Source organism: Seriola lalandi, unplaced genomic scaffold, assembly GCF_002814215.2.
Source record: "Seriola lalandi dorsalis isolate HSWRI2012SDOR001 ecotype SW California unplaced genomic scaffold, Sedor1 jcf7180002054866, whole genome shotgun sequence".
Classification (NCBI taxonomy): domain Eukaryota; kingdom Metazoa; phylum Chordata; class Actinopteri; order Carangiformes; family Carangidae; genus Seriola; species Seriola lalandi.
The window spans coordinates 216,623-230,111 of NW_019525419.1; the positions used below are offsets into that span (position 1 = coordinate 216,623).

The 13,489-nt window shown below is 40.6% G+C and overlaps 2 protein-coding genes across 2 annotated transcripts; both read right to left on the bottom strand.

Moving 5' to 3' along the window:
• Window positions 1-100: 100 nt before the first annotated feature.
• rbp1.1 (retinol binding protein 1, cellular, tandem duplicate 1) lies at window positions 101-3,208 on the bottom strand. The gene is made up of 4 exons (XM_087179805.1): window positions 3,060-3,208; window positions 2,400-2,578; window positions 1,585-1,686; window positions 101-231 (listed from the first exon to the last, which is right to left on the bottom strand). The coding sequence occupies exons 1-4, from the start codon at window positions 3,130-3,132 to the stop codon at window positions 181-183; spliced, it is 405 nt and encodes a 134-aa protein (XP_087035931.1). The 5' UTR covers window positions 3,133-3,208; the 3' UTR covers window positions 101-180.
• A 1,572-nt stretch (window positions 3,209-4,780) lies between these two features.
• On the bottom strand, window positions 4,781-13,132 carry nmnat3 (nicotinamide nucleotide adenylyltransferase 3). Its single transcript, XM_023428108.2, has 5 exons — window positions 13,022-13,132; window positions 11,343-11,488; window positions 9,202-9,385; window positions 7,315-7,403; window positions 4,781-5,566 (listed from the first exon to the last, which is right to left on the bottom strand). The coding sequence occupies exons 2-5, from the start codon at window positions 11,452-11,454 to the stop codon at window positions 5,151-5,153; spliced, it is 801 nt and encodes a 266-aa protein (XP_023283876.2). The 5' UTR covers window positions 11,455-11,488; window positions 13,022-13,132; the 3' UTR covers window positions 4,781-5,150.
• Window positions 13,133-13,489: the final 357 nt, after the last annotated feature.

Below are 13,489 nucleotides of genomic sequence, written 5' to 3' on the forward strand. Positions count from 1 at the left end.
AAAAAAAAAAAAAAAAGCATTTGAAACAAAGTGATATGAAATTGGTAGATGGATATATGGAGAGATGTAGAAATGGCTTGTTTTGGAGTTGGATGGTATGTCAGAGGCAGGGGATGTGTCTTCTGTGTCTCTGTGAGCCAATGTCAGCCGGGGTCACTGCCTCGTACAGTAAGAGCCAGTTTAGGTCTTCTTGAAGACCTGCTTGCTAACAGCTCCTGCAGCTCTCAGCTCCTGTAGAGAACAAAAGAAAATGTAAAGTTTTTGATTTAATTTTAAAGAATTTAGAATGTTATTTTGGCAAACGGGAATGACCACAGTACAGTATATATTTTTGAAGCACTGGGTTATTTACTGATTCAGAGTGGGATTTCTTGCTGCTTATGAGCTCCCCCTGCAAACAAAAAGGACTTACAGACATATAAATAGTCGGCCCAGGTATGGTACAGAATGGTGTCCCAATATGTTTTAATTAATTGAAAGCTCTTTTCCCTCCATGTGACAACCTGATGTCTTTGACTGAAAGTTGACATAGCAACAATAACTAAGGGCTTGAATGAGGATGATTATCAATAAAGTATGCATCAAAAACATCCATTTCCACATTTTGTCACTGCCCTGTGTAAACCATGTATCTCCAAAATACACCTAAGAACCTAACCTTTTCATGAGCTATGAAAAACCCTGAGTTCAGCATTCAGAGTTCTTTAGTTTTCTAATGTAATGACATGTTTCCACCTTGCAAAATATTTTCTGCCACCAGAGGCCACTGTTGACCTACATTCAAACCCTCTTCGGGCTCTTGGGAACTTTTCACTAATAACTAATTTCATGGCGGCTGATTGAAAACATCTGTTGGCACCACTTAAACCAAATAATTTGCCTGATTATTTTTGCTTAGCTTTGATAGCAGTAATCATACAGAGGGAAATCTGATAATGCTGAACTAATGAAAATGGTAATGTGCTAGTCATTACTTTAAAGTCTTTTCAGATGCTAATGCTTTCATTACAGGCCACACTGGGGCCACACTATGAATTTCACAGAGGAGTCATTTGAAAAAAAAAACTTCTTAAGTCCTTCTAACAGAAATTACATTTGCAAAGTCAAGATAGTAACGCGTTAGAGGTTGATGTTGATGTCTGCTCGATTACTGGAGGTCTGAGGTCATGAACAAATGAGATGAAAAATTAGTTAAAGGTACTGGACCATTTTGCATTTCCTTTTTAATCTTGCATTATTTTGCATCTTTTTCTTTGACATTTGACACTCAAAATGTATGAATCTGTATTATTTCCCCTTGAAACAGCATCCTCAGAGATAGTTTCTTATGTGGAAACATGATGTATTTGGCAGTAAATGAGTTATAACCACACACTTGTAACTTTGATAAACTACATTTCCTGTGTGCATGCACCTCATACAGAATAATGTTATTACTGCTGGAGCTGGTGGGCTAATTCATACCAGAGTCACACATAAAAATATATGCACAGCACATACAGTGCTGAGAGGCATTTTGGATTTAGATTGAAGTGTCCAAACTGCATGTATTAATATTCATGGGATGAACTGATGGTTTCTTACCAAATGAAGCTCATCTCCTTCCACCCAGTGGGTCCAGCCTCTTCCTTCAATCTCTCCCTTCTGCACACACACCAGCTTGTCTCCTTCCCAAGTGATAGTGGTCTGTATTAGGGTCACAGGTCAGGGGGAGACACAGGTGTGATTAAAATGCACGATGCATCAGTGGTAGATTCATTCAGATGTAGATGCATGTTTCCTCTCATAAACATATGGATTTAAACATATACGATATGCTGAGTGAGAGGCTCAGTCCTCCTCCATCCCTCTTAAAATAATTACTCAGATAAAATCACCACACAGAAACATGTGACCTTCTCTCTTTGCCACCCTCCAAACAGCTTATAGCTTATCTATAATCAGCCTATCAGCATACAAAAAAGATTTTTCAAGGGGGACCACAGATAATCTTTGAGCCTATTCAGTATTCATTGACCCAATCTGACCAAATAAATGTGAACCTTGACTTATTTCTCTGCCTCCTCCACTTCTTTTCCTGCAGGTATCTAACATCATTTCACTGGCAAGGGTCTGAAAAGTTCAGGAAAGTTATACAGGCAGGTGGAAAGTTTTGTATGGCCACCATATGCTCATTATAGTCTAGCGAGGTGCCACCAAGAAAAGTCACTTTATACACCTCCAGGTTTTGCACCCACAGCAGATGGGTTCATGTCACAGGTCGCCACACCTGCAGCAATTTAATTTAACTTTAATATCAAACCAGTGGCTCAACAGGTTTGCCATAAATTAAGAACATCACGTATACATTCATTAAAATGTATCAAATCCCCTCTGAAGACACTGGTCCAAACACTCACCATGCATTTCCGGTCGTCCACTCCGGAGAGATCCTCCTCGAACTCTTTGCCTACATAGAAGTCCATGTTGTAGTTTTTGAAGGTGCTGAGGGTTTTGATGATTATGTGGTCCCCGTCGTGGAAGATGTCCTTGTCAGGCTTCAACAAGGTTGCAATTTTCCTGATGGCAACATTTACATCTGCGACAGGTCCCCAAGCAAGGTGGAAAATGAATGAGAAACAGGAGAGGGGCATTTCAGTGCAGTTGCAGAACTTCAGAATAATATGCAGAGTTTTAAAAAGCTGCCTCAGTTAGAAGAAGTTGTTTATGTTAAGCAGAACATTTGTGTTAAGATTAAAAAAAAAAAAAACAGCCTACTATTCCTGTTAATGGTTACAGCTATTCCATTAAAAAATGGAAAGAATTTGATATCACAGCAAATTTGCACTTACTTTATTTTACAATAATATGAGATATCAGACAAAATGCCTCTAATCTCACTCTACCAGAGGTGAAATATTAAGTCTCTTTAGGATCTTTTACATAGTTATTGAATATTGTGACTGACATTTACATCTAGATCAATTTATATTCTAATCCAGGAATGATGTGAGGCTTGTTCCTATGGCACTAAAAGGCCAGTCTTTCGCTTACTTCTATGACGCTCTTAACAAACTCACCGAGAGCCTTCAGGTACTCCTCGAAGTTATCATTGGAAATCATTTTCCAATATCCGTTGAGATCAACAGGCATGTTGGCTGTGTCTCTGCTGGTTTCTTTAGTTTCAGTCAATGAGGAGGTCCGCTGAGGACGGCTACTGGCGTTGGAATGCAGAACCTGCTGTCAAAAGCCTCAATTTGAACCAAATTCACTTTAATCCGATTACCTGTCCCTGGCACCTCCCACTCCCCTCCCACAATCGACACCATGTAACCCCACAATCCTCACCACGCTCTCCCTGCATGGATGGCAAAATGCGGCATGCATACATAACATAGAATACACTTGTGTGCTTTATGTTGGGGAATGCTTACTCTGCCTGTGTGGGATTAGAATAGAATGAATACACTTCCTGTATTAATTCACACAGACGCACTTGTGTGTAATTCCACGTGTGGCAGATTTGGCCTGGTTCTGTTGTATAAGATGACGCCTGTTTCAATCATGTTTAGGTCAGGATTATAGAACTTTCAATCAGCCTAATGGAATAAAATCACACATCACATCACAGATCAATTAAATCATTGATCAACCTGTCATTTGGCTGAATGGAGCTCACACTGTGGATAATATGCACTGTACAAAAGCAGAATCACCTCATCTTAAAATTATCCAACTGCAACAATTAAATGCAGCACAAAAGGTCTGCCACATCTTTTGTCTCGCCTAAATAACTCAATTAATTTGATAATCTCTCTGTTGGGCCAGCTGCAGCCAACCCACTGTCTCAATCCTTTACTGGCTGGAACACAGACAAAGACACACACATACACATCTTTCAAAGGATGCCAGTCAGTATCAGTGGCACAGTGGTGCTTTCAGCCATTGGCCTCAGTGAGAAAACACCTCCTGTAGCTGAGCAACTGTCAGGATTACTTTAAATCCTTTGGTGGAAAAAAATACCGGCCTGCAGACACACAGTGTGTGGATGATAATGGGGAAACTGAATAGAGCCACAGTGAATGGCTGTTGGGAGGCTGCTGCAGAGCACAGACACTCTCAATGATCTTCATATGAGAAGAAATTCAGAACAGGATAAAGTTCATACTTTACGATTAAAAAGTTACACATGGTGGCATCCTAGTAGCACAGTGGACAAAACGCACCACAAATAACACACCATAGAAAAACACAAGCAGACAAAGGACGACAAAAACGAATACATAGGTAAATAATGGATTATTTCTCCTACAGAATCAGAATTGTAGTCATGGGAATGTCGCTTTCAAACAACATTTAGACCTACATGTTGGAAAACAGAATTGACTGAAAATGTATCTGAATAGTTCTCTTTTTAAAAAAACATAAAATCTTAAATATCTTGAACTATATTTTATAACTGTTGCCCTTTATGATGTGATTTTGTTTTCAGCATCTCTTCTTTTATGATGATGGTTTTTTACTGTCTTCTTTCTTATTAGATGTGTTTGTTCATATGATCCAGTTTTCTACTTCTTATTTTAATTTTACTCCATATATTTGAATGATGTCAGTGAACCAAAACCTTAGTAATGCGATTTAGTAAATTTTAAAACTTTGTAAGTGGGATTTATGTTGAGTTGTTAGGGGGACTTTGACTTATGACCTCGTTATTTCTAAAACCCTGACTCCAGCCCTGCCTGGCTTGTGATTTTATATATTTAAACAGCTACAAGAGAAAAAAGATACCAGTCAGAAAAAATACTTCATATATGGATGATTTTAATTCAGTTAAGCCAACTGCAATGACGTGTGATGTGAAAAACTACAAAGAATAGAAAACTATTGGCAGACAAATCTCACTGTGGAACAAAGATGGGGCTCAGTATTTGCAAGACTTCATGCGTATGAGTCAAAAGACAGCACAGCACTGTGTAGATGCTTCCCACTGAAAACAAGTGAAGCTTGGAAAACACATTTAGGCCAAACGTGTTTCTTTGCAGACATTTGTAGGCTGTGCAAACCTCTTCCGCTCTGTAGACCATGCAAACAGAGCGAGAAGCACTGATCTGTGAGTGAATTCACTCTTCGAGGAATCCCCTGTTCAGCTCAATGCTGCAGCAGTCTGTCCATCAGTCATCCAGACTGTTCACTGGCTGTTGTGCTTGCTTGGTGAGTGGCCTCAGCACCGTGCCCTTATTTCTCCTCTCGCTGTCCTCTGTGTAAAGGTTGTGCTGGTGAATGTATTCTATCACAGAGTCTGGGATCAGGTATTTCACGCTCAGACCCCGTCTCAGAGCCCGCCGCACCTCTGTGGCGCTCGTGTCATTCCTCACCCATTCCCTCACCAGGAAAATGTTCTGTTGGTGGCGGGAGAGCGTGTCCGAATCGTGCACGGCCCGCTCGGGTTGCAGTCTGCCTCGACTGACGCAGACCAGGCCGAAGCGCCCGGCTACCTCCTCCACGTGCTCGTCCTGCCACAAGCCAGGGATCTTGAATGTGTCAAGGAAATCCGCTCCACACAGGAGCTTCAGCTGGAGAGGGGGGCCTGAGGGGAGAGGCACAACATGATACTGAAGAGAAAAACACAGGCTACATTTAGAGGTTATGTGAGGTTTGTCATTTTGAAGTGTTGATATGCAGTAAGGGGCCAGAGCTACTGCCTGATATGATATGATTTATTCAGAATATAAAACATGATCCATGATCCATGATTAATTCTACTTTGTAATAGTTTCATACCTGTTGATATGAATAATCCTCATGAAAATAACAAAGAGCAAGCCTGAACTCAGACCCCTGAATCCTTTGTTTTTAGCCTCAAAGGGTGCTCATTCATCATTTCGGGGGGATTCCTTCTCTATCAGAATCAAAAGATTTTCTGATTGGACTGTTCACTACAATCATTGATACTTCAGTCCCCATTCTGTGTTTTTATTCTGAGCAGTTATGATGAAGAGTGACATAATCCTCAAGTGGTGCTCATTTTGAAAAGACCAAAATAATGCAGTTAATGTTTGCCAACTGGCTGGTCCATAATCAAGCTAAAAAATGTGAATCGAATAATACGTGACTGAAGTGTCCCCTCAAAGAGCACTGACATGAAGAGTCTTTGGTAGGCAAGCCTGGACCAGGCAAGTAAAATGTAAAACAGGACTGACACTGTCTTACTAGGTCTACAAAAAACACAATTTTGATATTCATGGTGCTGGAGGCTAAAGCTAATCATAACAACACAAATGATACTTTACATAAGAACTCACTGTGTGAACTTGCGTTTAGTAAACTTTGCAAAAAAATAGCAAGGAAAGCTTTTTTTATTTTTATTTTTTTGCTAGAATGTCAATCTTTGCAAACAAAATACATATTTTATTTGCTTTCTCTCTGATGAGATCTCAGGGCTATCCCTTCCCATAGTTCTATTTTTCATGAAATTTGTCATGTTTTTGCAGGGATGTGTAAAAAAGCAGCAGGGCCCAAACAGATATCCTTGTAAATAATTTTGATAAATCAAAGATAATCCATGAAAATGATCCTGAAAACTGACTGGACAGCTTCCAGTTATACATCTCGCACACTTACACAGTCATACACACACGCATGCACGCACACGCACACAGTCTTAAAAAGTATTAAAAGTATTAACCACTGTTGGTCAGAACCACAGAGCACCGTTAGGCTCCGTGTTAAGCACAGGCACATTATGTGGGATTGATGCAAATCCTTAACTCTAACTGTTAGAAGATGTGTGATAAAGTTAAATGCTGAAAAAATGTTTTATCAAGCACTGTTTTGCACATAGGCAGAATATTGTTATTATACAGGCGCTCATGTCAGCCATGTTAGTGGGTGGATGCTGCATTAGCAATGCTAACGTCAGCATGCTAACATACTCACAATGACAATGTTAACATGCTGCTGCATTGCAGGTACACTATTTACCATGTTCACCATCTAAGTTTAGCCGGCTAGCATTTTCTAATTAGTGCTAAACACAAAGTACTGCAGAGGCTGATGGGAACAAGTGTTTGATCTTAAACCAAAGTGTTGGCAAAGTTAAACTTTGACCTGCTAGTGCGACTAGATTAAAAGTAAGGGGATCACCAAAGGCACTATGATTCATATTCTGTAGAACATGGATGTCTGTACAATATGTCTGGGCCAAAGTGGTGGACCAACCGATGGGAGACTCAGTCGGTGCTAAAGATTAAAATCAAATATACAATGTGTGAAAACAGTAAGTGTTAAAAGGGTTTCTGAACTGATCCCAAGTTCCCAACAATAAGAGGTTCTTACTTGAGAGGGGAGTGGCGTTACTGCTGGAGTTGGTGTGCATTCCTGTGCTCCTTTGCTCATACTCCTTTAGAATACGCTGATAATGATACCTGCCCAACAACCAAAGGTAAGAGAGAAAGAGAGACTGAGAATTTATTTCTTTCATTTTATACAGTAACACACAGAATTTTTCTTCTTCTCTCCTTCTATGGTATTTCATTCCATGTACAGTGTATCATTACTTTTATATGTATTCTTTTATTTCTCATTTTCTATTTATGCATGTGCTTAGGCAACATGTTTTTTTCCAATATAACCAGGCCAATGAAGAATTATCAAGCTGAAGACAATAAGAAAGTGTCACAGAGGAACCTTTAAAAAGATGAATGAAAAACTTCACTGTTTTCAAGTAAAGCTGCTTAAAGTTGTTCTAGTACATTTGCATGTGTGTGTGTGTGTGTGTGTGTGTGTGTGTGTGTGTGTTTGGGAGTGAGATGACGTGTGACATGGCCTGGTCATAGCCTCGGGACAACAGGCCACTTCATGCCTTGATCTGCACCCGTGTTGCACAAACACAGCTTAGAGACAACCAAGTGAGGGGAGGGTCACTAACAAGGGGATTTGTGAGAAATGGGGAGCAGGGAAGAGGGAGAGTGAATGAAATGAGAAAAACACTTCTAAAATGAGCCCAAATGTAAATGTGTATCTATAAGCAAATGCAGCTTCCTGAGTTTAGATGTGCCTACAGTGTGTGTGCGCAGTAATACAGTGTGAGGTACATTTTTATCATTAGATACTGATGAATTCCCTCAGGTCTACACCCTTGATAAGGCCCAGCTCCACAAACAGTATATTTCTGCACAGTAAAACTCTGCAATACAGAATGGTACAACCCCAAAAAATCCCTTATTCACTTCTTCTCATTATGAATGCGGCACCTCTGCCTGCCTCTCTCTTCACCCATATTCATGTCCCAGACAGCTTTTTGCAACTACACTGTTCCCACTTGGCCAATGAATTTAACAGCCCGTGCCTGTGATTTCACCTCATGAAAAATCCAGACCTGCTGCAGGTCCGGTCTAGTCTGGCAGCCCTCAAGAGACTATAAACTGCAATTTAGGCTCAGGGAGCCTGGCAAACACTCTGTTACATAAACAGCTGAAGTTGGCATCAAAAGCGGCTGACAGAGGAGCAGCAAAGGAGTGTACATCAACGTGAACTCTGCTGGTGCTGTGGTAAAACTAGGACATGGCAGAAAAGACAAAATATTTATCTTACAGCTTGTCAAGTATGAAGAAGGATGTAACAAGACACGGTGAAAGCTAATGGAGATATAAAGGAGCTACTGAGTAATAGTGTTGGTGGATATAAACTTGAACTGAATGTGCTCGACTCTGTCAGATTGTAAAGATCTCCCATGTCATGACATGCTACAAAACAATGGCATGGTTTTTGACACAGTAATTTAAGGTTCAGCTACTGTTGAAACCGTGGAGTAATCAGCGCAAATAGCTCAATTCATAAAAAAAAAAAAAAAAAAAAAAAAAAAAAGAGATGAAGAAACGGGAAACCGGTTGATATTAGTATCCCCATAGTTTGAGTAAATGTAGTCTCACAGTATCTGCTCACGCAAAGAAATGGAATTTTGTCTGTACTCTATAAAGAGGACATTTTTGTGGTGACATTAACCACTGAAGCGCTCTGAATTATGCAGTGAATGGAAATTGAATTTCTGACTGCAGTTATTATAAGCTACTTGTGCAATAGTGGCTGTTATAAAGAGTGAGGTGCTTTAACAACAGGTGACAGTGAAGAAAAGGCAAAGGCTGGCCTACTTTGACCCTGGAAAACCTTCCTCTCTAAATGCAACAATTTCAACTTGAATGCAGCAATAAACATATTTTATACCTCATAGTGACCACTGTCTCCGTCCAGTCTGGCTGCTGGCTCTCCCATTCATCAACCGTGACCCAGTTGGAGCTCTTGAGTGCCAGCTTTGCCATAGCAATGCGGTGCTTAGCCAGTACCAGGCCTTGCTTTCCATAGCCGTCGCTCACTGGAGACACGATGCCACCCACCACCTGGTACTGGCCTGAAGGGAGAGAAGATTAATATAGTTTTTCTGGGTCACGACAGCCGATACAGAAATGGAATATAAATCAGCAGATGAACTAATCTCTAAAACATACTGATGTTAATATTTTTGGTGCTTTGCTGCCCGATTATGACTTTAATTATCAAACTTTATCATTATTTATAGCTTATATTATAACAATGAGTTAGACTCAAAGTTTGAAAATTAAAATCTTGATAGTGCAATACAGATGCCAAAGCAAATTGTTCTCATTTAAGTGTTTAAAAAAAAAAAGTGTATTGATGTATTTGCAAATGTGGCACAAACATTCAACAGGAGGAGAATGAAAACAGCTCCTGTATGCAGCTTACAGTCATCTCTGATGGTTACCCTAAAACAGGTCAGCTGATGTCTTATAGGTAAGGGGTCAAAGGGAACCTGTAAGAGCATTATTTATGTTCCTGCTCACTGCAATGCTGCATAGACTCATAAAGCATCTTAGAGTAAGAGAGCTGACTCAGGACCAGTATAATTCTTAAGATATAATGAAGTCGTTATGACCATGTGACCAGGTCAGTATGCTTGTTCAGAGCAGCTTCAGGATGTAAATAGTCCTGGGTTTATGTAAGGAGACTGTGTCTGCTGACACGGGTGTTACATTGGACTGTGTGGCGGCACATGTGAGGACACCAAACCTTGAGTGACTGAACTTTTTATTCATACAACAAGAGAACCACAAGGAGGAGATTTGAGGTTGCTGCAGCATCAGGAAGTTTGCATATGGTTGTCATTGTATGTATTTTTGTAAATGTAAGTATAAAATAAAAGTGTTCTTTTTATGTGATGCTTCTTTGTAATTATAATACAGGGAATAGACAAGAATGTGGAGTCATTAAAGCTAAATTAAATAATAATTTGGCCACTAGGGGGCAGAACATTTCCACAACAAGCTGAAAAACAAAGCTCTGTTATTGTCTAATATGTTAGTAAATTGCCTACTTTCACATCAGGTAGATATAAAACAATGTTAGCATTCATTTCAAGCTGAAGGAAGTCATTTTAAGTCCAATATTAACCACATCTATTGGTCTATCTCTGGTTAGCAAAAATTCCTGAGACAAATATGTGCATCTTTTACGGGAGCTGCTCTGACCCTGAGGGTTACAGACAGATGACAAATTAAAGGAAAAGATAGGAAAAATGGCTGGAGAAATGTAATGAATGCAGATGCTTTCACACAGCTGCACTGCACCCTACAATTTACCAGTGAACAGCCTGTCATTCTCTGTGGCATCATGTACAAAAATGCTGAGAAAGGCCCAGTTCATTCAGATTTTTTTATCAAGATGACAAGAGGAAAAGATCTGAGGTGCCTTTGAAGGAGGGTTCATTGTTGGGGCATGGATGGCAGGAGCTTCAGTCACAAAGACTGCACAACTAGCTGGTGTTTCCATAGGAACAGAGAATAAAGTGACACCTGCATTTAGATCTATGGAAAAGACGTCAGTAAATAGGGTCAGAAACAGTGCGCCTTTGATAACCATGATGCTTGCTTGACCCCTAAAGTAAGGGGATCCCGTGTCTCCGTTATGCTGTGCTCCTGAGGGGAATGGTCTCTTCCAGTATGACAGTGCCCCCATCTATTGGGCATGAGGGGTCACCATCAAAACACTAAATGAGGGAATATCTTCTGAAAGAACGGTGTTCATCCCTCCTGTAGAGTTCACAGACTTGTGGAATCAATACCAAGGTGCATTGAAGATGTTCTGGCAGCACATGGTGGCACCCAATATCTTAATAAGACACTTTATGTTGATTTTTCTTTTAATTTGTCACCCGTCTATATCTAGACAGTAAAAAATAAACACACAAAGAGCCAGCTTTTCAAAATGATAATGTTTGTTCTTAAGTATATCCTCTATTTATTTATCCTTAATCCTAAATTCACACAGTGTTTGCGATGTCCGGATCTGACCTGTGCTGTGCAAGTGGTCTCTGGCCAGCTCAAACAGCCTCATGTGCTGGTTAGTGATGGGATTAAAGGAGCCGCAGGCTAACAAAACTAGTGGAACACAGCGGTTGGCCATTTTGGATTATCCTCTCACACCATGGTCAAAGAACCTTGGAGGAAAGCAGAAGGAAGAGTTATTAACATTTCAGGGAATCGTACAATGGGACACAAAGGTGACAGAACTGAGGGAAGATAGCAAATAGAGTGTGTGTCTTCCTCTAGAATATTCCATAGGTAACTAAGTCATTCTGTACTTTTAATTACCTAGAGCCATGTTGTAGCATTTTGAAGAGGTTTGCCTTAGTTACATTAACCTTAACAATGCCTTTGTCTTTAAATGTGAGTTTTTATCCCAAAGCACCTTACAATGTATGAGTACAGCATTAGTATAGGTGGCCCTCGTGAGAGGTAAACCCATAGCGTCTCCATTCTCTGCCCATTTATCACCAAGACACCCAATGTACTTAACACTGGCAAGAAAAAATGTGGCGACATTTTACCCGAGTCAGACACTGGAGGAGGGAACCAGCTGCGGTGGCACTTTGTTTTAATGTCTACATGTGTGTTTGTAAGGAGCCTAGAGGGAAATTAACACCAGCCACTGTTCAGCTGATGGTACACATTTGTTAAAGAGATAGCTGATTCAACCAGCCCCTCTGGCAGGCATCCAGCCAACTTTTGAGATAAATCAAATAAATTGTTGGTTAGCTTTATGTCCTCTGGACTAGATATAACATTGTTCAAATAATAAACCCCTGACATGTTTTCATCATGTTACCATCAGATTGTATGTTTCAGTGCAGTGCAATCGAGGGGTCCCCAGAAAGCGCTTCAAAAACCAGTTTGAAGCAGACAGACAAGCAGCTGCTAAGGAGAAGAGGAAAAGAAGGAGGAAGCAGGCTGCCCTTCAGACACCACCAGGCTTTCCTTCTCCCAAGTGTGGAAAGGTTTGCACCACACATATTGGGCTCCAAAGCCAACCTTGAGCCTGCAAAAGATAAGACAGACCATCCTCCCCTGATCCTTACAAGCGAGGAACAAGCCAACACATCCTGTATTACAGTGTCCTGTGTACTGTATCTATTGCATTATTGTTTCAGGATTCCTAATGAGCTTCTGCATTAGGGTCATTTCTCATCTACTGTAAGCATTTGATGTATTCAGATAAAACAGACAATAAACTAACTGCACTTAAAAGAACCTTCCGGCTTGTATGTTTGGACCTGGTGTGACAAAAAAAACATGCAGCGCTGCATGTGTTCGTGTCTCTTTAAATCACGACTAACGTCCTGTGGGAGACCGGAGTGTTTGTTGAATCCAGGTTATGTTCATTCAGGTTCACTGGTAACAGGTGCAGCTACGCACTCACACTGTCGTCTTCCCCACTGTAGTTTGAAGTTCATAGGTTGGTCTCAGGCTATTTCGACAGTTGTTACAGTGCAACTGAAGTCAGAGGAGAGCATTCATATCCCACCAATATTAAGTAAACTTAGCCTTGACATTGAACAAGCGGCTAACATTAATTAGCCTAGCACGTGCAAATGGACAAACATACGACTCATAGATGAAACTGAAGTAGCTCATTCAGACGATCATATTACAAAATGCATAGCGAGTCAAGGTAGGGATGATAATTACATTACCTTCATTTCACATTGTTGGTGTTAGGTAAGTGTGTCACACTTTCTCCGCTCCCTGGATCTAAGGAGCTGTTGCTCGATGGTTCCGCAGAGAAAGCCTGGCTGAAGTGCGACCCCTGATGGAAGAAGATGAGTGTGACGGAGCTCTCCATGGTACTGAAATACAGTGAACGAGCTGCTGGCAAATATTTGTTATGACACACAGCAGGTGCTCCACATCCTTGCCATTAGCTACATGTTTGACACCTGTATTATAATATTGCAGTGAGCTTTAGTTGACTACGTTCTTGTGCCTCTGTGGGTGAGGACAATATCTCCCCAGAACAGACGAAACCTACTATAATCATAATTTGACCTTTATAGTGATGCAGCATCACACACCTACATGCTCCTGGTAACCTTTCATTCCATTGTTAACTGCTTGTCAGATGAAAAGGAGAAGCTTTGTCGAACACTAATTGACTGTCTGTG